The 25,855-nt window shown below is 51.3% G+C and overlaps 10 protein-coding genes across 10 annotated transcripts; 4 read left to right on the top strand and 6 right to left on the bottom strand.

Annotated features, from left to right (window-relative positions):
• Window positions 1–191: 191 nt before the first annotated feature.
• SEPMUDRAFT_155764 (uncharacterized protein) lies at window positions 192–2,538 on the bottom strand (the record flags this gene model as incomplete). Its single annotated transcript, XM_016907644.1, has 4 exons — window positions 192–1,853; window positions 2,001–2,125; window positions 2,343–2,428; window positions 2,531–2,538. The coding sequence occupies 4 exons, from the start codon at window positions 2,536–2,538 to the stop codon at window positions 192–194; spliced, it is 1,881 nt and encodes a 626-aa protein (XP_016761587.1).
• Window positions 2,539–2,750: 212 nt separating this feature from the next.
• SEPMUDRAFT_64405 (TPT-domain-containing protein) lies at window positions 2,751–5,997 on the bottom strand. The gene is made up of 2 exons (XM_016909678.1): window positions 5,292–5,997; window positions 2,751–5,182 (listed from the first exon to the last, which is right to left on the bottom strand). The coding sequence occupies exons 1-2, from the start codon at window positions 5,699–5,701 to the stop codon at window positions 4,495–4,497; spliced, it is 1,098 nt and encodes a 365-aa protein (XP_016761585.1). The 5' UTR covers window positions 5,702–5,997; the 3' UTR covers window positions 2,751–4,494.
• On the top strand, window positions 2,751–5,997 carry SEPMUDRAFT_125237 (uncharacterized protein). The gene is made up of 2 exons (XM_016901963.1): window positions 2,751–5,182; window positions 5,292–5,997. The coding sequence occupies exon 1, from the start codon at window positions 2,809–2,811 to the stop codon at window positions 4,363–4,365; it is 1,557 nt and encodes a 518-aa protein (XP_016761586.1). The 5' UTR covers window positions 2,751–2,808; the 3' UTR covers window positions 4,366–5,182; window positions 5,292–5,997.
• Window positions 5,998–7,326: 1,329 nt separating this feature from the next.
• On the bottom strand, window positions 7,327–9,446 carry SEPMUDRAFT_155762 (uncharacterized protein). The gene is made up of 3 exons (XM_016907643.1): window positions 9,314–9,446; window positions 9,120–9,255; window positions 7,327–9,072 (listed from the first exon to the last, which is right to left on the bottom strand). The coding sequence occupies exons 1-3, from the start codon at window positions 9,389–9,391 to the stop codon at window positions 7,829–7,831; spliced, it is 1,458 nt and encodes a 485-aa protein (XP_016761584.1). The 5' UTR covers window positions 9,392–9,446; the 3' UTR covers window positions 7,327–7,828.
• Window positions 9,447–10,031: 585 nt separating this feature from the next.
• On the bottom strand, window positions 10,032–12,493 carry SEPMUDRAFT_148746 (uncharacterized protein). The gene has a single exon (XM_016905125.1). It carries the CDS (start codon window positions 11,666–11,668, stop codon window positions 10,106–10,108), a length of 1,563 nt encoding a protein of 520 aa, XP_016761583.1. The 5' UTR covers window positions 11,669–12,493; the 3' UTR covers window positions 10,032–10,105.
• Window positions 12,494–13,239: 746 nt separating this feature from the next.
• SEPMUDRAFT_148745 (glycosyltransferase family 25 protein) lies at window positions 13,240–14,690 on the bottom strand. Its single transcript, XM_016905124.1, has 2 exons — window positions 14,405–14,690; window positions 13,240–14,341 (listed from the first exon to the last, which is right to left on the bottom strand). The coding sequence occupies exons 1-2, from the start codon at window positions 14,603–14,605 to the stop codon at window positions 13,307–13,309; spliced, it is 1,236 nt and encodes a 411-aa protein (XP_016761582.1). The 5' UTR covers window positions 14,606–14,690; the 3' UTR covers window positions 13,240–13,306.
• A 600-nt stretch (window positions 14,691–15,290) lies between these two features.
• Window positions 15,291–17,324, top strand: SEPMUDRAFT_148744 (uncharacterized protein). Its single transcript, XM_016905123.1, has one exon. The coding sequence runs from the start codon at window positions 15,563–15,565 to the stop codon at window positions 16,859–16,861; it is 1,299 nt and encodes a 432-aa protein (XP_016761581.1). The 5' UTR covers window positions 15,291–15,562; the 3' UTR covers window positions 16,862–17,324.
• Window positions 17,325–17,627: 303 nt separating this feature from the next.
• Window positions 17,628–20,947, top strand: SEPMUDRAFT_163170 (Cas1p-domain-containing protein; the record flags this gene model as incomplete). Its single annotated transcript, XM_016908035.1, has 5 exons — window positions 17,628–17,996; window positions 18,074–19,586; window positions 19,687–20,702; window positions 20,751–20,893; window positions 20,930–20,947. Exons 1-5 carry the CDS (start codon window positions 17,852–17,854, stop codon window positions 20,945–20,947), a joined length of 2,835 nt encoding a protein of 944 aa, XP_016761580.1. The 5' UTR covers window positions 17,628–17,851.
• A 373-nt stretch (window positions 20,948–21,320) lies between these two features.
• Window positions 21,321–23,656, bottom strand: SEPMUDRAFT_148742 (uncharacterized protein). The gene is made up of 4 exons (XM_016905122.1): window positions 23,406–23,656; window positions 21,984–23,352; window positions 21,695–21,913; window positions 21,321–21,637 (listed from the first exon to the last, which is right to left on the bottom strand). The coding sequence occupies exons 1-2, from the start codon at window positions 23,586–23,588 to the stop codon at window positions 22,024–22,026; spliced, it is 1,512 nt and encodes a 503-aa protein (XP_016761579.1). The 5' UTR covers window positions 23,589–23,656; the 3' UTR covers window positions 21,321–21,637; window positions 21,695–21,913; window positions 21,984–22,023.
• Window positions 23,657–23,806: 150 nt separating this feature from the next.
• SEPMUDRAFT_148741 (Lectin_leg-like-domain-containing protein) lies at window positions 23,807–25,855 on the top strand. Its single transcript, XM_016905121.1, has 2 exons — window positions 23,807–24,140; window positions 24,206–25,855. The coding sequence occupies exons 1-2, from the start codon at window positions 24,009–24,011 to the stop codon at window positions 25,046–25,048; spliced, it is 975 nt and encodes a 324-aa protein (XP_016761578.1). The 5' UTR covers window positions 23,807–24,008; the 3' UTR covers window positions 25,049–25,855.

Here is a 25,855-nt window from a genome sequence, read left to right as displayed (position 1 = left end):
CTTCTTTCAAACATGCTACTGCGATTTCTCGTGTTCCCGGAAATTTTCAAGGAGATGTTTCTTTTACCAACCTTAGTCATATGTCGAAAAGTTTAAGAGGGAGAAACAAATCAATCACGACATTGGCGAAGAAGAGATGGAAACCAACCATATCTTCTTCATACATCAAAAACAATAGGTAAAAAAAAAATCTAAAACCACTCCCTCCTAACCCAAGGCCCCTCCTCATCCCTAAAAACCTCTCTCCACTGCCCCTCCAACCCACACATATCCTGCCAATGCCAAAATTTCCCCCCAGACAACCACGCTCCCGCACGATTATGACTCGGCCACAAATTCCAAAACACATGTTCCTTTCCTTCTTGCCCATCATCAACTCGTACTTGAGCGACAATAGTACTCGGCAAGCGCTCCGAAGCCGTGTACAACGCGCGCGAAAATTCTGTAAACCACATTTGAGACCACCATTGGCTGCGATGGCCCGTGGCGTCGTGGCCGCCCATGGCGACTGTGGGGTAGTGGTGTAGCATGGCGGGGATGGAATTGTTGTTTTTGGTGGTGGCGAAGAGGGGGATTTCGGACCAGGTTTTGTGGTGAGGGAGATTGGGTTCTTGGCCTGAGACGGTCCAGTAAGGAGGCATGCTGGATTGGATTTCGGCGGATTGGGAGGAGGAGGTTTGTTGGTGCCATTGAGGGAGGGTGGTTGGGGAAATGGAGAAGCCGAGTTCGTTGTGGTAGTCTAGACCGATGCCTAATTCGACTGCTTCGTTTGTGGTGTTGAAGGCGTTTGGTGGTGGTGGTGTTGCTGCTTCAGTAACCTGGCGGGGTCGTCGGTTGTGTTTTTGATGGGGTTTGATGATGCGATATTGCTGACGTCGGGCTTCTTGTTCACCGAAGATGTGGGTGAAAATGGGTAGAAGTCTTGATGGGGGCTCTTCCTGTTGTGTTTCGAGCTTGTCGATAACACGAGCCAGCACCTTTCGGACGTCTTGGACTTGACCCACAATGGCTCCATGGCCGAGATAATTGGGGAGATTGGCCGCTGGAGGCTGTGGTATTACAGAGCAAGACGGATCATTCTCGTCGGACATGCCACAGACATCGGAAGCGGAGAAAACGACTTTTTGCTCAAAGCCTTTGCCATGAGACTTTTGCAGCTTCCGATTTCGCCGGCTCGTGATGCGATAATAGCCTTGCAAAAGCGACTCAGGACGCAGTTGAAACCACGTGTCGGGCCCATCGAGAAGAATGGCAATGCCATCATCGGCCTCTCGTGGCAAGGAGTTCAGATACGAGTAAATCTGCGTGGCTTTGTGATGCATGCGTTGCTTCTTCGCCACGAGAGTGCCATCGGTGGAATTCCCCCAGGGCACAACCACTGGTACGGGATAGTTCAACACCTGGGCGGAGAGGACGGTCTTGCACAGGTCGGTATCGGACTTTCGATTGATGGGAATAATGAGTTGCATGTATTTCGCTGTGGGCCCATTGTGCACTGTATGAGAATGGACGGGTGCCGTCGAGTACGATCTCACGACCAAGACAGCGAAGAAGGTGGCGAAGATGAACAACACGGCGGCCAGAGGTCGTTTTCCCAGGAAAGTTCTGTTCATATATGCTTGGCCATGGGATGGTCGCTTGGCCGTGGACTCCCAGCGTTTGTTGTTGTTCTTCTTCTCCTCGTAGCGTTCATCTTCGTTAAAGTGCACCCGACGTGGCGAACCTGATGCTGACCTGGTGAAGCGGGCGACGATATTGGGTGTCTGCATGGCATCGACAACAACAATAGCAGGATAGACGACAGCAGCAAAGCAGTCTTTGCCCGTGTCGCCCCCAGCCGTCCATAGAATTAACTAATCGGCACGTGAAAGAGTACCGAGCGGTGGCTAGAGGTATGCGTGTCTGCCATTGCTCAATTCCAAAAGTCGTGTTTTCCCTTTTCTCACTAGGGGAGATTAGGGGAAGTTAGGCGATACTCACTCACTCACTCACTCACTCACTTCCCTGCTCTCTGCTAGGGGCATCGATGCAAACGCCACACGCCAAGCCCGGATGGTCACGGCCCGGTCCGATGTCTGTCTGACATGAATCTCTACCGCGTCAACTTTAACTTCACTTCCACTGTCTGTCCCAGGACTAATTATCATCGGCAGCGTGATGTGAACACGCCTCCATCGTCATGGCTTTGAAAATGATTTTTTTTCTTCAGGTCTCGGACGCGCCAGATATTCAAATAATTGTGTCTTATCCAGACCACAATTCCGGGTTCCCCAGTCTGACCAGATTGACGGATCATCGCAATGCCGCCGGGGCTTCCAATGTCTCGGTCATCCCATACACACCAGGAGCAGCAAATGCAATGCCATTACTCTGGACCGTTACCGCCGGTAAGAATAGGGGCCGGCACATGCGCGAGCTGATGAGAGATCTGTGAAAAGGGACAGTACGAATGGGGTATGGCCTCATCACACTTACTAGCCGTTTTGTTGAGCTTGGTGCGAGCCTTAGTAGCCTTGAAAAGTGAACTCACATGCACATTTCCGTTCCTGGCCTAGTTCTGGCTGCTGTTCCGTGCGAGTAGGAGGTAGAGAGCTGCGTGGGGATCAGCCGCCAGAATTTGGCTGCTGGCTGCAATCGATTTCCGTGCATTGGCTTTTCTGGCTGCTTCTCACAGAAGCGTTCGGAGACCGGGCAAAGCCATGTTGTTGCGAGAAGCCTCACCTCTGGACTTGTTGGTTTTGTAGGACTGTCCGCGTGGTATACTCCAGCGTCTCTCTTTTGATTGTGGAAATCTCATCCCTCGCGCCCATGGCAAGCTCTGATTACGGCGAGAGAGACCATGGCTCGGGGAAAGTCACCGCGGGACCACGTCGACATAAGACCTGGGCGGTTCTCGGGATCGAGCTGTGTGTTTTTGTATCGTTGCTGTTAATTCTGGTCTGGGTCAATCCTGGCCCTGTGCTATCCTCTGGAGTGGGCCAGACGACCAAACGGTCACGAGTGCATCGTGTGCGGCTCTACGAGCAGGAAGTGGTGGCTGAGCTCGCAGACGTTGTCGAATCCACCACCAGGCCCAGCAGAGCCGCGGCCACCAAGCTCGCGAATGTGGACACCGACGAGTGGACAGATTCCGACGGAGAGGATCAAGATGAGAATGATTCCGAAGAGAGCCTGGATGAGGCCGACGAGGATCTTTATGACCAAAACGCCACGGCCATACCATATCGTGGCGACTATCGCGAGCTGTTCTCCTTGACGACACGCAATCGCAAGTTTTACCCAATCCATATGGACGGAATTTGGGTCTATAATGCGAATCTCATCCCGCATCCGGTACGAGCTGATGAGTGGGTCGTGGTCGCATCTCATCCGGGGCTGAGCTCATCCGAAGCTCTGTATTGTTCACTTGGAAACTTGAACGATGTACTGGTGTGCTCTTCTGAACCGCGGCAGATGACTCCGGCCCCATCCATCAAAAGCGAGAAATGTGTCGACGGAAAGGAGTATTTGAACTTCTACACTGGTCCACGAGATGTTCGGATGTTCTACGGGCCCGATAAGCCCTATGTGCTGTACGGCTCACAGTCAACATGGACGTGCCTGGGACTATGGATACAAGATGCCCGGTCACTGCTTGACGTCTTCCACATTATCGAATCCGTAGGCAACAAACTATTCAAGCAATCGACGGAGCTGCATCGACCGCCACCTGTCAACCCCATTGAGAAAAACTTCTTCGTGTTCTGGGCAAGTGATGGAAAAGCCTATGCCCACTACGACGTATATCCCGCTCGGTCGTTCGCCCAAATCAACATAGATGGCACAGTCAGCAACGATCTCGCACCAGCAGCAGCAAAAAAAGACAAATTCTGCATGGCCAAATATATGCCAGTCCCCCTCTCCAAAATGGAAGGTATTCACCAAGCCACAAACTCCCTATCCATCACCTTGTGCAAACGAGGCGCCTGCCAACCCTCGGACGACAACACCTTCATCATGCACATTATTCAACACAAAACCTTTTACGACTACCACAGCGTCTACGAACCCTATCTCGTCCTCTTTCGCCAAACTGCCCCGTTTGAACTCTACGCCATTTCGCAAAAACCTTTTTGGATTCATGGTCGGTCGAAATTGAGCAAGGAGACGCATGCGAAAGAATATGAGAGTCATCCGGAGAAGGTGATGCCAGAGGGACATACTGAATTGTTTTATCTGACGAGTATGAGTTGGAAAAAACATGGACGAACGTATCATGGTCATGTGGATGATGAGATTTGGTTGTCGTTTGGAATTGAGGATTCTCGGGCTGCGGCTATGGATGTTTTGGCGGGCGATTTGTTGGAGGATCTTGCTTACTGCTAGCATATAAATCATCAAGAACTTAGTATAACAATCATGGTAGTTCATTTCCATATATACTACAGTAAAGAGCTAGAAATCCCTCTCTCACACACTCCATCCAACCTGTATACCGCAAACCCATAAATCCTCCTATTTCTTCAAATCGAGGCTCCTCTCCCTTTCCCGCTTCGCATCCAATTCGGCCTTACTATACCAAGCCGCGCCGACCAAAGCCACCACCATACCCAACCCATGCACCGGCGTGACATGCACACGAAACAACACAATACCCAACAAAATGGTCAAAATCTGCTTCAAATTCGCACATACCGAAATCGTCAACGCGCCCGCAATTTTATTCGTATAAAACGAAATCCCATTCAACATGAACGCCATCAAAGCATTCAAAACCAGCATCATCACAAACCCGTTTCCCTTTTCAGTCATAAACAATCTCCCACCACTCGCAAAAAACTCCCTCCGCGCATCCCCAACCTCTCCAATCATGCCCGCACAAACCAAACTCTGCGCCGCAGCAAGCGGAGACATGCGATATAAAATTTCCAAAGCAGAGAGATGCAACGTCCCCGTCATCATGCGATTGCTCGAGATGGATTTGATGGCTGCGAGGAGTACGCCCGTGAAAGTCAGAGCGAAACCTGTCGGAGTGAAATAATAGTCTCCGAAAGTCGCGAGGCTGACGCCGCTGATGAGGGGGATCATGGTTAAGTAGATTTGACGCGTGTAGTGGCGGTTGTAGATCCAGCGGTAGATCAGGATGGTCACGATGGGGACGGTGGAGCGGAGGACTTGGTGGAAGGGGACGGAGACGAGGCCGCTGTTTTTGTTTTTTTTTGTTGGTTAGTACAATTGATAGCCTTTTTTTTTCTTGATTGTACAAGCAGATAATAATAATATAAATGTTTGAAGAGATGGTGGTAACTCACAGAGAAACATTGCTAGTAGCAATATTCGCCGTAAACAAACACGAAAAAGCCACCAATTTCAAATTATCTCTCGAGCTCAATTTCGTGCAATGGAAAACTCCTAATCGCCTTAAAATGAAGCATCCGAATGATGTCGTCGTCGCATGCACAGCTGTGAGGAGCCAAGGGTATTGTGCTGATTGTAAAACTGCCTTGTTCGAAAGAGTTACGCCCAAATTGAGGGCAAAGTATAGCGCCAAGCAGAGGAATTTTTTCGTTGATGAAGCCTGGTATTCGTGCGGAGTCTCGATTGCTGCTTGGGACTCGATGTCGTGCTGCTGTTTTTGTTGTTGTTGTGCCAAAAGGCCGACTTTTTCGTAGTCGTGTGGTTCTAGGGATAGACTATCGCGGTGCTTCTCTGCGTCGGCCATATTCGGAATATGGTTTTTTTCTTGGAGGGATACGGCGTTGCAATAATCGCCTAGTAGCAGTAGCAGCAAAGATGCCGGAAAGGAATCGAACAAAACACCACCAGGGAACGATAGTACAATCTCCCTTCTCTCGATGACGCTCGCTCGTTCTCCGCACTCTCTGCTTTGCTACACAAATAAGGCAACGCGGGTTATGTTGTGATGAGCCCGATAAGACGGTCGTTCCGTAAGCTAGACAGAGGATTGACGCGTTTGTCTTGTTTGAATCGTCCGTCCACTCCGAGGGGGCGTTTGCGCTGCACCAGTAATAGTTAGAATAAGGTCTCAACCCGAGAACAACAACACCATCTTGTGAAGGAGGGGAAAAAGAAAAAAAGAACGTTTCGGCATGTCTCACGCCGCCCACGAATGATAGAGAGAACTAAAGGTACCCGACGCATGGGACCGACTCATCATGATTCTCACCCGCCTATACCTCCTCCTCCTACTACATACATACATACTTGCTATCGAGATACCTCCTAGCGTGCGTGCATGCATGTGATTGTGCGCGGCGAACCCCCCCAAAAAAACTGGAAAAGCTCGACCGACTCAGGTACGAAACCAAACAACCTTTTTTCGCTTCTGCGGGAGAGACATGACTACAGTAGCTGCAGAAAGCGAAAAGATAGAGAACCTACCCACCTACCATTGAGAGAGAAGAGAGAAGAAAGAGAGATTGTGATGAGTAGAAAGTGGCGTATAAAGTGGCGTGTAAGTATGTTGTACTCTCCTTATCATCACAATCCCCCAAAAAGAAATCGCACCAACATAAAAACTTGCATTGAGGCGGTATTTGTTGGCCTCGAGAGTTTCAACCGGGGGGTGATGCAGCCAACAATACCGCAAGGCAAGGCAAGACAAGCCACTACCGACCGTTGACCGTTGGAAACCAAGCGAAAAAAAAAACTTTAGATATGGAACGGTCAGTTCTACCCTATCTTTTTTTTTTCTTGTTGGTAGTGGTGATGGTGGTGGTAGTAGTACTAGAGACGGGCACGGAGAATTCTCAAAAGGGAAATCAGGACGCGGGATGGGAAAAAGTGAAAAAGTGAACAAATGTGTAGCGAAAGGGCTTGACTAGACCAGACCCATCGGAGTCGGAGTGAATAGAAGGAAATACCCGTCCCGTCCCGTCCAATCTAGCCCCTGAAGCCCCATCACGTGATATCCCAAGTAAACATCACATCACATCATCATCTCCCCCCAAATCCGCTTACTTACTCGAGACGCATCAACCGTTTTTTCTTTTTTGTTTGTTTGTGGCGTCGTGATTCAGCTTTTTTGCCTATAGTAAAGTCACTGAGGTTTTGCGAGTCGGTTGCGAGGTTATCTAAAAAAGGGTCCGAATCAGCGTTATGCGTTGCTGCTGTATAGACTGGGAAGGGGATTGTTTGTTTTGTTTCCTATCCTGACCCTGGGTTGCGCGGTTGGGATGAGTTTGAATATATTGATTGGGGGATTGGTTCTTCTACTACTAGGGTAGGTAGTTTGTTGTTGTTATTCTTCTTCTAGTTTTTGTTGTGATGTAGTGCAAGAGAAGTGGTAGAAGTCAATTCCTTTGTACCTCAAAAAATGTGTTGTTGTTGGTGTTTAATCTGCCTTGCCAACTGTTTCGAAAAGAACTCTCCTCTGATACTAAAATGAATCAGATATATAGATGTCTACAATCGGACTCTCCTAAAAAAGGTTCCATCACTATTTACACATGTTTTTTCAAAAGTGAAGAAGAAAAGAAGTGTTGGTTGTTGCTTCGATTCGAAGAATGAAGAACGAGGGAAAGAAGGGAAGAAGAAGAAGAGGAAAACGAAAAGAGAAGGATTGACTGTCTTTCGACATGAAAAGTTGATTTGTATTTCCGAAGAAGAAGAAAAAAGAGAGAAATATTTCTAACTCTTTTTGTCCATTCCCTATCCACTCCCATGTATGTGGTGTGTGTGAGGGAGGACTTTCCATCGCGTCGTTACTGTAACATTTGTGCCCCCTTCCTTTGTCCTGTATTTTGTGACAATCTCCCGCTTCCGCTGGGAATGATAATACGAAAATTTAAAACGCTGAGCCGAGAGTTCAGTTTTATGAACCAGGGAATTACCACACGGTGTGTGTCGGCGTGCTGTGGGTATATCGTGTTTGTGTAAATGAGGTCGTCATCGAAACTGGGCCCCTTGTGGTTTGATATTGTGGCTGCGTGGTGGTGGTCGAAGGCTTTATTTGAGTGGTTGTGGTGGTGGTGTGAGGATATGAAGGGGGAGTTGGTTGGTACGGCTTCGCGGCCTCTGTGGTGGTTTGAGGCTTCTTTTGTGTGGTTGTGGTAGTGGGTTGAGGCTTCTTTTGTGTGGTTGTAGTGGTGGTCTGAGGCTTCTTTTGTGTGGTTGTAGTGGTGGTCTGAGGCTTCTTTTGTGTGGTGGTGGTGGTGGTGGGGTGAGGATACGAAGGGGGAGTTGGCTGATAAGGCTTCGCTGGCTCAGTGGTGGTCGGGCGAGATGGTGGAGGTGGTGGTGCTGGGTAGCCCTTGGGGGTCTCTGTCGGCTTAGGATGCTGCGTCTTGGGGTGCTTGGGCTTCTTTGGCTTGTGCGTCTTGTGGTGCTTTGGCTTTGGCTGTGGCTTTGGCTTTGGCTTCTGGTGCTTTGGCTTGTAAGGCTGCGGCTTGGGGTGCTTTGGCTTTGGCTGAGGCTTTGGCTTTGGCTTCTGGTGCTTTGGCTTGTAGGGCTCCGGCTGAGGTTGCTTTGGCTTCTGGTGCTTTGGCTCCTGGTGCTTTGGCTTGTAAGGTGCCGGCTTGGGGTGCTTTGGCTCCTGGTGCTTTGGTTTCTGATGCTTTGGCTTCTGGTGCTTTGGCTCCTCATGCTTCGGCTTTTGGTGCTTTGGCTTGTAAGGCTCCGGCTGGTGGTCCTTGTTTGGCTTCTTGTGCTTCGCGGGCTGATGCTTCTCAGGCTTGTGATGCTTCTCGGGCTTGTGATGCTTCTCAGGCTTGTGGTGCTTCTCAGGCTTGTGATGCTTCTCAGGCTTCTGATGCTTCTCAGCCTTGTGATGCTTCTTTGGCTGGTACTTGGCCGGGTGATCCTTCTCCCCATGGTGCTTCTGTGGGCGATGGATCTCCTTGTGGTGCTTTCTGTTGTCCCCATAGCCGGCCTTGTGCTTGGCCTTGTCCCACCAGCTTTGGTGCTTTTCAGGCCTCTTGTGTTCTTCCTTGCGGCCATATCCTTGTGGGGCATGCGCCTCTGGCTCAGCTTCAGCCTCTGGCGCTGGCTCTGGCTCAGCACTACGAGCACGGAGACCTTGCCGAGGCCCAACGGCATCACACAATGAATGGGTGTGTGCTAGGGCTTCTACGACTTGTTAGTGACGAGTCGAGCAATGTGACGAGAGACTTGATACGGACCAGCTTGATCCTCTTCTTCACAATTCAGTTCAATGCATGATGTGATGTGTGGTAGGAATGTCTTCGATGAACATATGCAACGAGTGTCGACGGACGAGCACAGCGAGGCATCAATTGCATCACCGACACAGCTGCTCTATGGGGCATTGTTAGCGTTTTGCGGCATTCGAGCTATCCCAACGAGAGACACTTACAGCGCATGCCGGGATGGATGTTGCTTGCACACTGCTGAGCCCAAGAAGGGACAGGAGCAGAACGCTGTACATCGTCATGGTGAACGAAGGTGAGATGGTCGAAGGCGTGTGCAAAAATCAGACGCAGGACAACGATAGCAAGAAAACAGAGCAGATGAGCGCAAGCCTATAGATGCATATATCGAAATCCTCCGAAGGTTTGTCCTTGCATATCCCCCATCCGAATTGGGAAGAATTTCAATTCCCAGAACTCGGTTGATCGTTGGTCCATGCCGGAGTGAACACGGACCATATACTAGGCTTGCCGTTTGCATCTCAGGACGCTACTGTAGCTACTACGATGCAGTGCTGAGCCGTCCATCCTATCATGATCATCCCGCAGTTCGTCTGCACTCTCTTTGCGTTGAGATACGTATCTAGGGGCGCTCGACTCGACATGATGCTGAGCCCCGGCTTGAAACCATCTGGCCGTGCATCACAAGCCACCTCGACAATAATCAACAGCATCCCGTGGGCTGATCGGTGATCACAATGTTGGCTCGCTTGTGTGCTTCTTGCGCTGCCTTGTTCTGTACGAGCCATGAGTCTCATAATGCTCGGATCACGTTCAGCGCAGAATGATTACATTGGAGGCTTCGTTTGCTCGGCTGAATGCGCGCTTTGAGCGTTACCATTCTCCTCTGTACAGAGCATGAATTCAACGGTGCTGAGCAGATCACGTTTGTTGGAAAGTGGTTCATCGATTACATTTGCTTTGCTAACATAACATTCCCCGCGAGGCGTCATTATCCATCACTTGATTCTTTGACTTGCTGTGCGCCACTCGGAAGATGCTCTGGGCCTCCGAGTAGCTGTTGTGAACGCCAATTGCGCCAAATTGACGCTGGGTTCATCAATAAGGTTTGTCACAAGCTCAGCGACTCCCAGAGTGAGTGGCAATAGTATCAGATGGGCTGCCAGGTAATTCGTCTCCAGACAGAACGGTCCCCAGCTCGGAAACTGGAAAAGATTGATCCAGTTGGGTGCCATGGCGAACGAGCTCTCTTGTGGTCGACCTGTTGCTGCATATATCCTGTCTCCAACTGTCCAAAGTATCGGACCATGTACCAGATAGAGCGCAAATGAGACCTTGCCAAGGTATTGGCAGAATGCAGTCTCGAAGAATTTCTTGACTGGCAGACGCGGAATGGAAATCATAGCGAATGTCGCAGCCCAGAAACGGAAGAACCAGCGGAAATCCCACATGGCCTGCGGCTTCAGGTAGGCGAGGTAATACCAGCCAGGTTCTGTCTTGAGGTCACGGATTTCGTTACTGGCTGATGGCACACCGGCCAGATACAAGGCGATGATGAACAATAGCCACCAGAACCACTTGCCGATATTCCGTCGAAACATCTTTGGAGCCTGATCCGATAGTAGTAGCAGGTCCAGATCGCACAGAAACACGCCCACCATGAAGAGTGCGCAGTACCATCCATCCACAATATACAGGAAGTAGTAAACCAGGCCTGCTTCACACAGGAGTCTCATGTTTGTTGCGCATTCAGCAAGTGCAAGTAGAGAGGTGTAGACCACGATCGAGCCTCGAAATTCCATTGCGATAGACCAGGTGTGGTCGTTGTAGTGGTTCGTGTTTTCCGAGAAGATGAAGCTGAAATTTTTGAAGTCGCAATAGAACCTCCACAGTTCGTCCATATAGGTCTTCTCGGGTTTGAGCGCCATAGGGTGGCTTGATTGGATTCCAAACAGATGCCAACATGTCATGAATATGAATGTCGTTGCTAATACGGGAATGTAGAGTCGAATCCAGCGACGAAACAGTGCAGAACCCACGTTCCTGGACAGGCTCGCTGCTTCACTCGGTCCGCCCATGATCATGCCCAATGGCTTTACAGACAGCACATATCCGGAGATGACGAAGAAGATGGCGACCGCGGTGTGACCGCCCGAGAAGAAGACGCGAAACCCTGGCAAAGTTGCAAAGTAATAGTGCCTCTCCCAGCCATAGGCATTTTCGAGGATGCCTCTCTCGACCACATTCGCACGAGCCCAGTTCTGATGATGCAGAGAATAGACCAGTAGTGCTGCGACTCCACGTAGGCCATCGAGATATGCTGTTCGTCGTAAACGCTCCTTCGCAGGACTGCTGGGCCTTTCTTTCACAGGTCCCGCAGGAGAGGCTCTCTTGGGCCACCATAGTCGGGAGCGCAATGACTTGACACCGCCAAGCGCGGTGGAGGCGTTCTTCTCATAGGGTTCATCACCTTGGAATGAGTGTTTCTGTTGTAGGAGGTTTTGCATCTCAAGCAGGTGCTTCTCTGCCATCGCGGCATCTGATGCATCGTTTGTGGCCATGCTATCGATGAGGTCCTGACTCCTTCAGCAATGTTTGCTCGAGCGTGAAAACTTCCAGTGATGTTTTTTTAGTAGCACAAGACTGCCGTCAAGGGCGCGTTGCAGTCACTCCTGTGAGACCGGCAACACAACGACCGAGACACGCCGGGACTGGAATTCCAATGGCTCGGTAGTCCCGACACCGAAAGTTTGCAGTGCTGACTCCTACAACGAGAAATGCAGACCAAACGAACGAGCCGTGCCCAAAGACGGGATGGGCTATGAGTCCGTGCAGGACCGGGAGCGCAGCCTGCAGCTCTAGCCACGTAGCCACATCGCGAGGCTGAAGGCGTGCAGCGCGCTGCAAGCTCATCACCATCACCACCACCATCACTACCGGGCTAGAGTAGTCTGTTCCTGAGATTCGTTCATTTCCTGTACCGCTCCAATTGCCGTTCGTTGTGGCGGCAGAAGAATTGCTCGCGCCATCAGCAGCCTGGCACGCGCGTGGGTGAGCGCCATGGTTGACGCGCCGAGACAAGAGTTGATGATCTGCGGCAGTCACAGCATAGCAGCCAGTGTATGGAACACTGAACTGATCTTCTCGCGGCATCACTGAACTGACTTGCCAGCCGCAGAGCATGTCTGACAGAGGGCGATCTGGTTCTGAGGCGGCCCCGCTTCCGCCCTGGGGAGCGTTGTCGTAGACTCATGGTCCTTCACCTCATCCTCGATCCCTCGTCCCCGTCCTCGCGCGCTGTGGTCCGGGCGGCCATGCTGTCTCGTCTGGTTGGGACTCGGGGATGTCGTCGACTCATCTCGTCTGCTATCGGGCCCGGGCGGTAGCGCGAGGCCTTGTTCGGTGGGCGCTGTTCCTGAAGAGCGGTGCGATGCGCTGCATGTCGGCTCGAATCAAACGCGGCGCGCGACGCCACGCGACGCCACGCTATGCATGCAGATGGTGTTGCTTCAGGGGCGCCATGAGAGTAGAACTAGTCGGCGGTATGATGATGTGATGTCGAGAGAAAGCTTGCGGACGGACATGAGACCGGAGAGTGTCGACTGCAAAAGTCTTGATACAGTCTGACCTCACCTCTTGGAATTGGGAATTCCCATCGTTCGCGGGCCTTTGTCTCAGTCCACCCACGAAACGCGAAACCTTCAGCATGTCGCGCGCGCGCACCATGGGATGAATGACGCGCATTGGAGAGCGCGATGATGCCCCCATGCCAGAGTCACCTTCTACTATGCGCCTGCGACTCTGTGCGCTGGCATCATTATTCTCAGAATTGTCATTCTATGCTGCCAGCAGCAATCTTTTTGGCGACTCAGGCTCCCATCCATGAGCACCTCATCAAGCAGCTCGCAGGAACTATCCATGCTATCCGCTATAAGCGCGCAGAGGTGTTTCGCGCCCGAAATCCTCAGAGTGAATACCTTACATCCAGATCACGTGATATGCGTATCAGGACAGCGAGGGAAGAATGCAAATGGTTTCTGCAATCAATTGAGATACTATACCACATGAACAAAGCCCGTCGCTGCTGCAGAAACCTGGCACGAGTAAAGTGGCAAAAAACCTCACGTTGTCCGTGATCTGGAAATGTATCCCGCTAATAAGTCAATACATATATAGGTATCTATATGAGGAGAGCCTACTCAATGACCGCGCTTGGTCGAATTATCAGGCCACGACTCAATGAAATTCGTCGATCCTTCTGTGAGTTGAGGGATATTCTTCAACGTGCTCCATCGAATGTTGGGGGTAATGTCGAAGTAAGAACCCTTTCTGGCGTACTGATTAAACAGTGGCGGAGTGACGCTCAAGCACGTCCTCAAATCAAACGTATGAGTGCCATCGCAGATTTGCCGCAGCATGGCATCCGCCATACCATCGAATCTCTTCATGGAATAGTCGTAGAAGAGCCTCTTGGCACCTTGGTTGGAAATGGCGTAGGCGGTATTACACACCTGGGCGCAAGACCAAGACGTGAGGCGGGTATGGTTCTTGTACGTGTTCTTGTAGTCGCTGCCGGACCAGTAATTGGCAAAGTGTTGCGTTGATACCGCTGTTTCGTCGTCGAACATGGCGACTCGACCGAGAGGGGTCTTGAGACATTCAGAACCGGGCATGGCAAGCCGCTGACCGCAATGTCCCGCCCAGAGCACATCCCAGCGACTCAGATCGCCATAGGCGCAGTCGGTCGGCGGTACAATCTGGCCAGGAGGACTCTGGATGTCCCATTCTGTGTAGTTCAATCCTTTCTGAATGGGCTCATTGTACTTGGTGTAGTTCGCTCTGGAGTAGGTGGGATCCAGATACTGGTCCGTAGTTCCCATGCGAGGCTGCACCAGCTGCCGCGTCGCAATAGCCCAGTCCCGTAACTGAGTCTTCAAGCGCACGTCCCAGTCGGCATCGTCCTCCAAGATCAAAGCTGAGCCCAAGTCTTGCTCCACGATTGCTTTGATAGCATTCACATGCGACCGCCAACTCGCGTATGCTTTGTCCTTTAGCTTTTTGGCATCAAAGCCCTTGTCCGCAGGTGGAACAATATTACGAAAGTTCTCGTCCACTTGATCTGTGGTGACTGCATCGATGAATTCCACCTTGATCCCCGACAGTTTCGCAGCCAGTAGCATCCGGTCCTGGCGATCTCTTTGCGTATGCATGTTGATGACGAATATCTTTTGGAACTGTTTGGCTCAGTCATCAGATGAGTTCAGAAACAATCGTGGTGGGGATGATGTCTCACTTACTCCAAGGGTCTCGTTCATCACGGTGTCCAGAAGGGCGTCCGAAGCGTGCATAGAGGGAATCGGATGGCTGGAGAATGAATATAGGGTCCCCAGAACCAGAAGAGCTGCCAGGGCAGTCAACCATACCCTTCGACTGCCTCGAGCATCCCTCCATGTGACAGACGGTGGCACACTGTGCGCAAAAGCCATTTTTTCGCTCATATTGACAATGTGTATAGAAAGGACGTCTCGGGCGACAGTATCGCAAGATGAGAGTCTCCAAGTTGGATCAGCAGAGGATCATCAGAAAACTGAGGCTAGCGTGAAACTGCGAGCAGCTATCGCCCTAGAGTGAGTGTGCCATCTACACACAATCTACAAATGCTCCTCTGCCTCTCCATGCTGCTCTTGCACCTCCTGTAAGGTTTGCGGCTCCGGAAGACGCGAAGCAATTCGCACGATCGATAATGTAATTCAAGCCACAGAGGCTACGGAGCCCATCTGAGCGGAACTGCCGGCCTCATCGAGGGTGTTGACTGTTCAACAGATACGGAGCATACCGCGAGTAGTCTACCGCGGTGCAGAAATGTGGCTTGACATATGAAAGCGATGAGGTGCGTAGAACTATTCGAGCGTAGTCCAGATAGAAGTAAGGCTAATGGCTTCGCTTAGCGGACACTAGTCCGAGATCCCTGTGTCCACGACTATTTGCCATCAATAGTCGAGTCTGACCTTGCTACCTCCCCTCCTAAGCTTCCAAGTTGTTGCTTGTGAAAAGATACCGAGAAACGGCGAGCGCGTGTGGCGTTAGTTACCCTCCTTTCCTGTCCCGCTTTCTGCAGTGATGAGTGGTCTGGCCGCCCAGGACTCCGGACGGCACAGCGCACCCTGACGAACGTCTAGACAAGGGGAATAGGGGGAACACAAGAGACATGGCGTCCTATGGGAACGCACTCCGAGGCTCAAATCATCAACACCATGATGATTGCTCTTCACTACTACCGGACGGCCTTCACAAGATTAACGCGGGGCAAATGACCGTGTACGCGCCGCGCCGCCACTTCACGTAGAAGATCAGCATCGATACCACGCAATCACATGATGATGCTGTCACTCCATCTTCGCTGAGAGGCACCCAGAGCAGAGCAGATCGTGGAAGCACGCCGTGTTCACGCAACCATGGTGCTGCGGCCGTGGAGGTTTGCGTGTTTTCTTGCTGCCACATTCCTTGCCATCGTGCTTCTGCGGGAGAGGAGTTGGAGCACGACGACCAGCCGCTGGACAGAATCTTCATTCGCCTCGGATGGAGCGGACCAGGAAATCGACCTGGACGACATCGAGCAGCTGGATGGTCTGACCGCTGCCGAGTGCACAGCACACTTTCCCGACTTGTATGCCGAAGTCGATCGGGCGGTGAATTATTGGAAGGACCAGGACCACTTGATTACACCAGAGACTGTCAACGTATCATGGCAGCAAGATGGAGCCCTTCGATTCCTCATTCACGGAAATGAATTGCGCATTTTGGAAGACCGGCAGTCCAGTGACAACTGGCGCTATCACGAGCGTACGGTGGGCCAGATGTCGCTGATCCAGCGTGCCATCGACAGCGCGACAGCCGGCGGCGAGATGTTGCCTACGATTGAAGCTTCGATCGCATTCATGGACAAGGTGCAGCCTTATAGCAAGCTGGACAACCATTCCCTATGGATGGTCGGCAGGCTCAAAATTGAACCACGCCACGATCGCCTCTGGCTGATGCCCAACTTCGATTTCTGGTACGACCGCGGGTTCGGCACCTATCGCGAAGCACGCAGAAGAGCCATGTCCTACGACGCACCATTCTCCGACAAAATACAGAAACTTGTGTGGCGCGGAAGTGAATGGGTACAGCGCGACGTGAGAGGCTCCTTACTGAAGGTGACTGAGAAAAAGCCGTGGGCAGATGTTTTGAGGACAGATCTCGACGACACCGCGGAGAAGAAGAGGAGGAAGATGAAGCCCGCAGAGATGTGCAAGTATGCCGCACTTGCGCACACGGAAGGCATATCATACTCTGGTAGGCTCGAGTTCATTCTGCTGTGCAACTCCTTGCCAGTAGTTCACGATTTGAACTGGATCGTCTGGTACTCGCATCTTCTTCAACCAGACGGGCCGCGGCAGAATTACATTCCCGTTCACCGGAACTTCTCAAACTTGGAGACGCAGATGACACATTATCTCGAACATCCTGATCAGGCCGAAACGATCATTGCCAATTCGCTGAACACTTTTCGAAACAAGTATTTGACGCGGGCTGCGCAATCGTGCTATATCCGACGACTGATCCAAGGATACAGTCAAGTTTCCTTTGAGCCAGATCCTTATAGAAGCTCGAAAGAAGGCGGATCAACAACGGCGCTTCGAGGCCGATCGTTCGAAAAGTATTTGAATGCTCCAAAAACGGGCGATTACGAAGATGACGACGTTTGGATATGAAGGCATCAACAACATCTTGTAAGAAAAGCGTGATTAGAACAATCCCAATCGCTCTCCGCGAGCTTTGCCACTGCTCGCCATTTTCTCTTGTGACTGGATGTTGACCCCTCGGCCCTCGGGGGAAAAGGAAATCTCTCATGTATGTTGCTGCTTGTCCAGATTGATGCATAGCTATTCGCTTTCGTCGCGCCTACTTTCTCCACAAGATGCGCTGGGTGGCCTCTTCTGCTGACCACCCAAGAGTTCACTCAAAGAGATGAAACAGCCTCGCTGCAAGATTTGAGCAGCTATGGCCTCTGCCCACCACGAGTGTACAATGTTGCGCGAGAAGAGGGTGGATGTAACCAGACTCTTGTTACAACAACAGAAAGCGGTGCGTCGTCTCCTCGTTCTTTTCGGGCGAGAACTGTATGTTTGTACGTGAGGGATATGACGACTACTACTACAATACCATTGATAACCCCGTGTTACCAAGATGATGTATGTCTACTGGAAGTGAAACACTGCTTGCAGCCATGCGGCACGGCCTACGATGAAGGCCATCTGGCGCATTGTGACCGACGAAGACCGAGAGAGCGCCAGTCCGCCCACCCGCTGTTGCAAAGAATTTCGAATTTCTAGAGCTCTAAGCTTGCCATATACGCCCCTCCACATTCACCATTTATCCCCTTGCTATTGTTTGTAAATTAGGGGGCATGATATCTGGATTATTCTTCATTACTTCGAAAGTGGCACACGCACAAACTTGGGGTCCAACCAACTATCCCCCAAACTGGACTCCAAAGGCTTTGAGAAGCGTAGACGGCTAATCGGTTGCTCTCGATAAACTAGTTCTGCTTCCAAGCCCATGGCGTCCAAAAGGTTGAGAAGAAGCAGCCACTAAAAAAAGGATGTGACCTGACCTTTGTGTGTTCCATTTGTCGACTACACCCACCCGCATTGTTATGAACACCCTACTCTGTTTGTTTACATGTATATATACATATATAAATGGCGCTCGGATATGCATTCAAGAAGCCTCTAGCTTCTGACATATTTAAATCCTGGCCCAACGCTGCATCTAAACTCAGCGGAGTGCCTTTCATTCTGGTTCTGGTTTTATTAGCAGGAATCCTACTCCGGCATATCGTGTTCGGTAAGGTCACTCCTCATAACTTCTACATCCCGACTCCCGTATGATCTCGCTGATTTTCAAATTTCTTTTGCCTGCAGATTCCGACCCATACCGTTGCAATGCGCTGGTGACTTCGGGGCAATGGTTCAAGGAAGACCTTCGTCAATGGCTCATTCCTGGGTGCTCGACCGCTCACTACGGAAGGGCGGATGTGGATGCGTGCACTGATAAAAAGAAGCGGGAAATTGTCATTGCTGGCGATATCCATCTTCAGGGTACTTACTGGGCCTTTGCGGAGCGCGTGGGCTTTGGGAATAAATGGCCTTCGTTCGAAGAAAAGGATCTGGTTTTTGAAAAGGACCATGTGCAGTTGAGGTACTTTTTCGATCCGTACCTCAATGGGAGTAGTCTGCTCAGTCGAATCGAGTCTCAGGGAAACGCGCCACAGGACCGTCCGATGTTGATGGTCGTGGGCGCTGCCAACTATGCCATCGATCACAACAGAACCGAAGAGTATATCGCAACGGTCCAAAGCCTCGCATCTACAGCCATTAGTCCTGGGTCACGGAGCTTGCATGGATCGAAGATCGATTATACGTCCGGACCGGGAGACTTGCTCTTGTTCACGCCGCCGCAGAAGCCTTCAATGAGCTCCAGATCAGACAGTGATGACGAGAAGAATAAGAAACTCCTTCCGTACGACAAACTGGACGAGAGTCTCCGAGAATTGAGCACCACCAATACCTTAGACGTCCTCTGGAGCTTTGCAGCAATGACCAATGGCCAACGACAGAATGTCTACCAAAGCAACGGCGTCTTCGTTACAAACGAAGTCTCGCATCGCCGCGTAGACGTCTTACTCAATCTCCGCTGCAACGCCCGAAGAGCGAACACAGGGGCATTTCCCAACCTGGCGACATGTTGCGGCAGTTGGCGAGCCCCAAATCTCCTTCAAACCACCTTTCTCGTCCTTTCCATCGCTATTCTCCCTGCGATCGTCTCCGCAGACTTCAAATACGAAATTCTCTCCGACTCCTCACGTCCAGGGGTTCGAGCCTTGAGTGCTTTCACAGCCGTCGTTGCAATATCCTACGTCGCCGATCGAACGCACGTCTTTGAGCAAGTTACTCGTCTCCCTCTGAATAAATTCAATCTCTTCAGCATGATCATCATCGCAGGAGTAATTGGAGTTTTATCAATTCGCCGCAGCAAAGGCCCTCCACCACCACGCAGACCCCTTCCAGCAGCACCCGCAGCAGGAGTAGCGACAGCAGCAACATCAGCAGCAAGCCCTCCTCTTCCTCCTCCTCCTCCCTCCCCATCGTTCCCATTCCTCCCCCGAGACCAAACCGACGAATGGAAAGGCTGGATGCAACTCCTCATCATCATCTACCATTACAACATGGCATTTTGGTACGACGAATTCTGGCAAATCATCCGCTTATGCGTCTCTTCCTACTTATTCTTGACGGGATTTGGACACACGGTGTATTTTTTGCAAAAAAGGGATTTCTCCTTGAAACGTCTGGTGAATGTATTGATTCGCACGAATTTGTTGCCGTGTACGTTGGCGTATGTGATGAGGACGAATTGGTTGCTTTATTATTATATGTGAGTTGAAAGAGAGATATTCCCTGGATTGGGAGAGGGAGAGAGAGAGAGAGTATTTGGCTGACCATGTGCATCATATCCGATCACATATATTATTTAGGCCCCTTTCCACATTCTGGTTCCTCATCGTCTACGCCACCCTCGCAATCGGCCAAAAGTACAACCATCGCACACTTTTCCTGCTCTTCAAAATCGCCTTCAGCGCCGGGTTGGTACACACTTTTCTCTCGACCAAAGATCTCCCCGAAACTGTCGTTCGCTTCTTCGTCATCACCTGCAAAATGAAATTCGACACGAATGAATTCTTCCATCACCGTGTACAGGTGGATCAGTATATTGTCTATGTGGGAATGGTAGCCGCGATGCTCTACATTTTTCTCAAAGACATTCTTTCTCAACAACAACAAGAAGAAGAAGAATCCATCAGCATTCTTCACGACAACAACGACAGCACGAAACCCCACCACCACCAAAACCCCCCATCCCTCAGCAGAAGCAGAGGAAAAACAAATCTAATCCTCCACCTGTGGCCCCTCCTCAAACGCCTCGCCATCCTCCTCTCCCTCCTCACCCTCCCCCTATTCTTCCACACCACACACACCCACCTCTTCCGCACGCACGACCAACGCCCCTTCGCCACCTGGCAACCCTACATAACCTTCCTCCCGATCCTCTCCTTCACGATCCTACGCAACGCACACCCCGCGCTACGCTCTCACCACTCCACCATTTTCGCCTGGTTGGGGCGATACAGTGGTGAAATGTACGTGCTGCAAGATCATATTTGGCTCGCGGGTGATCAGCAAGCGGTGTTGCGGACGGGGATATTTGGGGCCGCTGGCGCTGGTGATGAGACGGTATGGGGGGATCGGTGGAGGGATTTGATTGTGGTGACGGTGGGGTATTTGGTGGGTTGTAGAATTGTTGGGGATGCGACGGGCGGGATTGCGGAGTGGTTTGTTAGGGAGGAGGGAGGTTCTGGCTCTTCTGGTTCTACTTCTTCTTCTTCTTCTTCAGCAGCAGCAGCAGTATGGGGTCGCGATGGGGAGGGGAATAAAGATGAGGTGGAAATGGGATTGTTGGCTGGCGCCGCTGGGTCTGCGACAAGAAGTAGCGGCGGATGGGAGGAGGAGGACGAATTCGACGAGATTGAAATTGGCAGAGAGTACGGAGAAAAATTTGGTCAAAGACGATCGTGGTTGCAGCGAGTAGCTGTGCAAGTGCTATCGATTAAGCTACGCTTGTGGCCGACGAAACTTAAGAACCGGGTGGTATTGGTGTTGGCAATCATGTGGTTGCTGAATGTGGTGAGTAATAACCTACCTACCTACTTACCTATCTAGGGCATCCTCCATGTGTAAATGTTGACTGACAACTCTCCTAGACATATACCTGATGAGCATATATACTTGGCTGAATGTTCTTTTCCTCCGGCTCTATCTACCCCACCTCCTAAGTCATGTTTTGAAGTGTTTGGTGGGACACGTAGGAGATGATCTGTCAGCTGTCTTTGATCACCCTTTTGAATGTGCTGAAAGTCGCCCAATGTTGCTGCTTCGCTTGTCAATGAGAGAGGTGAATACTACAAGAACCCGGTCTAGTGTGTTCACTACTTGGCGTGAGTGAGGACTCGGGCTTGCCATTAAGGAGAGATTGTCCTTCATCGCGGCTAATGCAAAGTAGAGCTATGCACGAACCACTGAAAGTGGCAGACAATGTTCCTGGAGGGTATATGTAAAGGCTTTTCCATTATCCAGACTGGCTAGTCGAGCTCGATTCTCCTGCTCGTGGTAGCACTGATTGCCCGATTGCCGTGCCTTGCCTCTACTCAGCAACGGCTACACTCTCTGCAGATTCCTGTAGGTCGCTATTGGTCGCAGGTCTTGCAAATCGGCTCCCAATTCGCTTGAGCTACGCCAAGTACACCGCTACTTATTGTGGCAGCGGCTACAGATACCGTGCGTACTTGTCCGGTCCGCACATTGCTGCAGCGCATTTGTCTATGTCACTCCGAGAGAAATGTGGCCCCAAATCTTCTCGATTCGAGGTCGCTGTGAGGAACGTGAGTATTTCCATGCACAAATGCGTCTTGCCTGGACATGACTTACTCCAGGTATTGTCTCATAACAAATATTGCGTTCAAAGTCGCAGGAGGAAGGACGCTGTGCGCAGCAGTGTTGGAGTGGCGACGATGTGTCGCCATCGATATGCTGGACCGGGGAAGACGGAAGTGAAAAAGGCACACTAGGGAGATGCTCGGAAGATGAAGTTCGAATGGTTACCAAGTACTTGTGCACGGTGCATGTGAGGAGGAGAAGAGAAGTGGACTGCTTGATGATCTTAGTTGAGCTCGTCACTCGCAGAGATCAGTGAATACGCTAAAGTGAATTGACTCACCAACCTTCATCAGCATCCGAGACAGTGTCGAAGCTGGAAACTACGGGTGCGTGATGCGGCGCTCCTCTTCCAGCCGCTTCTCTATCAATTCCACTACTGCTGGAGCGTAAATTTCGCTGGGATCTTTGCCCTCCTTCATGACCAGTTGCTCATGCTTTGTCGCCTCATCCTTAGTCATACAGACCAAGTCCTCCAGCTTGAGCACGTCTGACTTCTGGCCAGGGGTATTCGTGTCAATCCAGGCTCCCTCTGGTCTTCGCCATCGAACCAGTGCCAGCCGAGCAGCAAGGCCAGAGACTGCACTCCGACCATGGAAGACCTCCTCGACTAGATAGCCAACATCATCAGATGTGATTGGTAGCCGTAACCCGATCGGATCGAGTCCTTGATGTCTTGCGACCTTCTCTTCGAAGCCTTGCAGTTGTCCCATGATGCCCTCATACATTTTCTCCCGCAATTTGTTCGGAAGGTATTCGTGTGGGTAGCCCGAGATCTCCAGCATGACATGGTTTGCAACGCATAGACCGAAGACCGCCGGCATAGTCCCCAGCACTGGCAAGATCCGCACACGAAAATCAGGCAACACGCCTAGCTCGCCCACAGCACCCTTCTGAAACTCTTCCTCTGGGAGTGGTAGTAGCTGAGCCTTGCCCGGTCCAGTCTTCTCAGATGAGAAGACCACAGGTATGCCATCTTTGACGCCACGCTTGCGAAGCTTCCGCCTGGTGCTACCGGCCAGGGCATCATCTGTCGAGACAGAAATGTCTCCAATGAAGACTCGTGTCGGATCGGACTTACAGCCGGCGCCCATAGAAGAAATGACGGGTAAGCTGTGGGTCTTGCAGTAGTGCAGTAGGGCCACCTTCGAATCAATGTTGTCAATTGCATCAATCACGTACGTCGGCGCTTGACCATCTTCCCAGGAGGAGAGCTGCTTCGACGCTACAGCCTCGCTGAACAGCTCATTCCTGCAGTCGAAGTGCGTCCAAGGTACGACTTGCTCCAACCGTCTCTGCAGGCACTTGACTTTGGGCGTTCCTACATCAGCAAGAGTGGCCACTGCATGACGGTTGAGCGAGCTAAGGGTGACTTGGTCAAAATCGATTAATCGCAGCCTACCACAGCCAGAGCGAGCAAGGGCTGCTGTAGCGTGTGAGCCGACACCGCCACATCCAACAACAACCACGAATGCTTCCCGGAGGCTCTTGAGACCAGCATCTGTCAAGAAGACGCGGTTTCGAGCCAGCTGCTCCAGGACGAGAGCTTCATCGTAGTCTCCTAGCCGTGCTCTGCGTGCGAGCGCTGCACTTTTCTCATCGTCTCTGTTCTTCTCGTGGTGTTCTGGCTCGGCGCCTCCGATGTGGTTAATCTAGCTTGTGGTCAGTTAGCGGCCTGCAGTCACTCTCCGATGTCCCCACCTACTCTGCCAACCTGGTGTGGCGATTTCAAGTCCGGAATCGTGTCTTTTAAGTCGTGTACATCGTACCGTCTTTTGGCCTCTTGCAGGCCGATCACAGCGCTCGCAGCGAGGACTCCCGAGAGGACAGCGGTAACTCCCAGCTGCACTCTGTGTGACCCGGCAATATCTGTGAGCCACGAGGACATGTTGGTCGCGGGACGGTAATATTCAGGAGAAGACTACCATGAGTGAGTGAGTAAGTGAGTGAGTGAAGGGGATGCCCAGCGAAAGATGCCTTCACATGCAAAGTCGAGAGCGGGAGAGAGCGAGATAGGGCTTGGCGTCAGGCAGACCCTAGCCTAGTCATGGCTCTCCGACCCGCTGTCGACAGCTGTTCTACTCACTTTAATGCGCTCTCTTAATGCCGATTTCATTCACGTTGATGTCCACGCCTCACCTCTCGTATTCTCCTGTACACGCCCTTTTCTCCTTCACTTCCTGGCGTCGCCCGCAGGCTTGTCCTTGCTGCTAGGCTGTCAGGCACATCCATCACGTACCAACAGCGCAACAGCAACAGCAACAGCACGCGCATGATTGCCCAGCCATAGACGGCGTCTCCTCCCTCAATGGCACTCCTCAGCTTCACGCGAGTCGCCTCCGTACTGCTGGCAGCATGGACTGGCTTCACTGGAGCCCTCAACCCCGACGATGAGTCCGACATCAAGTCCATACCCCTACGGACGCACAGCATACAAGCTGTATGGCCGGCCACACCCGCATAGCGAACCTTTTGCACGAAACTCCCGCTGACTTTTGCCGCTAGCCATACGTCGACGAGGACATGCAGTCGCGCTGGTGGGACTTTGGAGGCAGCACCGTCATCCGCACAGACCAATACATCCGACTCACAGGCAACTACCCCTCGCAGGCCGGCTGGCTGTTCAGTCGAGTGCCACTCACGGCAAACAATTGGGAGGTCGAGTTCGAGTTCAAAATTCATGGTACAGGAAGTCTGTTCGGAGACGGCATGGCCGTATGGATCACGAAAGATCGGGCAGAGATGGGACCGGTGTTTGGCATGAAGGACAAGTTTGAAGGTCTCGCCATTTTCTTCGATACCTACAAAAACAACCGACCTGGCGTGGTCTTCCCCTATGTCATGGCCATGAATGGAGACGGACAAACGACGTACGATGGGCAGACGGATGGGAAACCCAACGAGTTGGCCGGATGTTCGGCGAGAGGACTGCGGAATGCAGAGATCCCCACCAAGGCGAAGATCCGGTACTTTCTCGAAAAGGGCTTGAAGGTGGATTTGATGTACAAGAAGGAGGATGAGTGGACGACGTGCTTTGAGGTCCCAGACGTCAAGCTGCCGACGGTGACATATTTGGGATTCAGCTCGGAGACGGGAGAGCTGTCGGACAACCACGACATTATCAGTGTGGAGACGAAGAACCTGTACTCGCCCTCGGGACAGCACCCGTCGACGTTTACAAACAGGGACAAGCATCGCGGCAAGCTCTTCCCGGGAAAGAAGAGCGATGCCAGTGAAGGCGGAGGTTGGGGCTGGTTTTTCATGAAGTTCCTGATCTTTGGTCTCGTCGTGGTAGGGGGCTATGTCGGTTTCACCATGTACCGCGCGAAGCAGAGGGACAGGTTCTGAGGGCAAAAGAAAAGGAAACAAAAAGACACTGACCGATATTTGGTTCTGTTTTGAATCGTACCTACTCAAGCGAGCAAGCGTGGTAGAAATGTAGTATCATGCCAGAGCATATTGTCTATGAACAAACTGTGCAGCTCGCGATTACACCAACCACATGAACGCCAAGATGTTTTTTTGTTTTTTGCATTGTCTTCAGATTAGCTCTCCGTATGGTACCATCAAGAGCAACCAGTTCCATGACAGAACGGCTGCCATCATATTTGGCTTGGAATGAAACGAAGACAAAATCTTCATCATCGCTTCAATCATCATTAGACAAAAAACAAAAATCGAGTCCACCACACACCCATACGCGCGCCTCCCAAGTCCCCACAACCACACTTTCATCTTCATCCTCCTCCTCCTCCCCCTCTTCTCCTTCTTCTTCTTCATTCCCCATGCGTCCTCACAGAGACCAATCAAAACAGACCGTCGAAAGACACTCAAACAAATCCCGCATAAGAACGGAGCAAGGTGCCCTCCGATTGAAAACTATCATTTTTGTGTTTTGAAGTCTCATCGCACGCGAGATTGAAAAGAAAAACGGCCCCCTTTCCCATCCCACTGAAGGGACAAGTCTGGAAAACCATCATCTCTCTCTCTCTCCGCAAAGTGCTCGATTCAGTCTTTTGTCGGTCATAGGATACACCATTTTGTTGCTGACACGTTCTTTTGCGGAAAAATTTGATGTCAAAGCTTCTCCGTCTCTGTGGGTGTTCTCTGCTCAGCATGAAAAAAGAAAAGAAAGAAAGAATGGCGAAGAAAGGG

This window comes from Sphaerulina musiva, assembly GCF_000320565.1.
Source record: "Sphaerulina musiva SO2202 unplaced genomic scaffold SEPMUscaffold_4, whole genome shotgun sequence".
Lineage (NCBI taxonomy): Eukaryota > Fungi > Ascomycota > Dothideomycetes > Mycosphaerellales > Mycosphaerellaceae > Sphaerulina > Sphaerulina musiva.
This window is presented reverse-complemented; position numbering and strand designations above follow the sequence as displayed.

Excerpts from the sequence above, each read along its gene's own strand:
- SEPMUDRAFT_125237 (XM_016901963.1), top strand. The coding sequence starts at position 2,809 with ATGGCAAGCTCTGATTACGGCGAGAGAGACCATGGCTCGGGGAAAGTC.
- SEPMUDRAFT_64405 (XM_016909678.1), bottom strand. The coding sequence starts at position 5,701 with ATGGCCGACGCAGAGAAGCACCGCGATAGTCTATCCCTAGAACCACAC. Across the intron at positions 5,183-5,291 it reads GCTACTAGCAATGTTTCTCT|CGGCCTCGTCTCCGTCCCCT; the intron begins GTGAGTTACCAC and ends AAACAAAAACAG.
- SEPMUDRAFT_155762 (XM_016907643.1), bottom strand. The coding sequence starts at position 9,391 with ATGACGATGTACAGCGTTCTGCTCCTGTCCCTTCTTGGGCTCAGCAGT. Across the intron at positions 9,256-9,313 it reads CATCCATCCCGGCATGCGCT|AGCAGCTGTGTCGGTGATGC; the intron begins GTAAGTGTCTCT and ends AATGCCCCATAG. Across the intron at positions 9,073-9,119 it reads TGAAGAAGAGGATCAAGCTG|TCGTAGAAGCCCTAGCACAC; the intron begins GTCCGTATCAAG and ends GTCACTAACAAG.
- SEPMUDRAFT_148746 (XM_016905125.1), bottom strand. The coding sequence starts at position 11,668 with ATGGCCACAAACGATGCATCAGATGCCGCGATGGCAGAGAAGCACCTG.
- SEPMUDRAFT_148745 (XM_016905124.1), bottom strand. The coding sequence starts at position 14,605 with ATGAGCGAAAAAATGGCTTTTGCGCACAGTGTGCCACCGTCTGTCACA. Across the intron at positions 14,342-14,404 it reads TGATGAACGAGACCCTTGGA|TTCCAAAAGATATTCGTCAT; the intron begins GTAAGTGAGACA and ends TGAGCCAAACAG.
- SEPMUDRAFT_148744 (XM_016905123.1), top strand. The coding sequence starts at position 15,563 with ATGGTGCTGCGGCCGTGGAGGTTTGCGTGTTTTCTTGCTGCCACATTC.
- SEPMUDRAFT_148742 (XM_016905122.1), bottom strand. The coding sequence starts at position 23,588 with ATGTCCTCGTGGCTCACAGATATTGCCGGGTCACACAGAGTGCAGCTG. Across the intron at positions 23,353-23,405 it reads CGCCACACCAGGTTGGCAGA|ATTAACCACATCGGAGGCGC; the intron begins GTAGGTGGGGAC and ends ACCACAAGCTAG.
- SEPMUDRAFT_148741 (XM_016905121.1), top strand. The coding sequence starts at position 24,009 with ATGGCACTCCTCAGCTTCACGCGAGTCGCCTCCGTACTGCTGGCAGCA. Across the intron at positions 24,141-24,205 it reads GGACGCACAGCATACAAGCT|CCATACGTCGACGAGGACAT; the intron begins GTATGGCCGGCC and ends TTTTGCCGCTAG.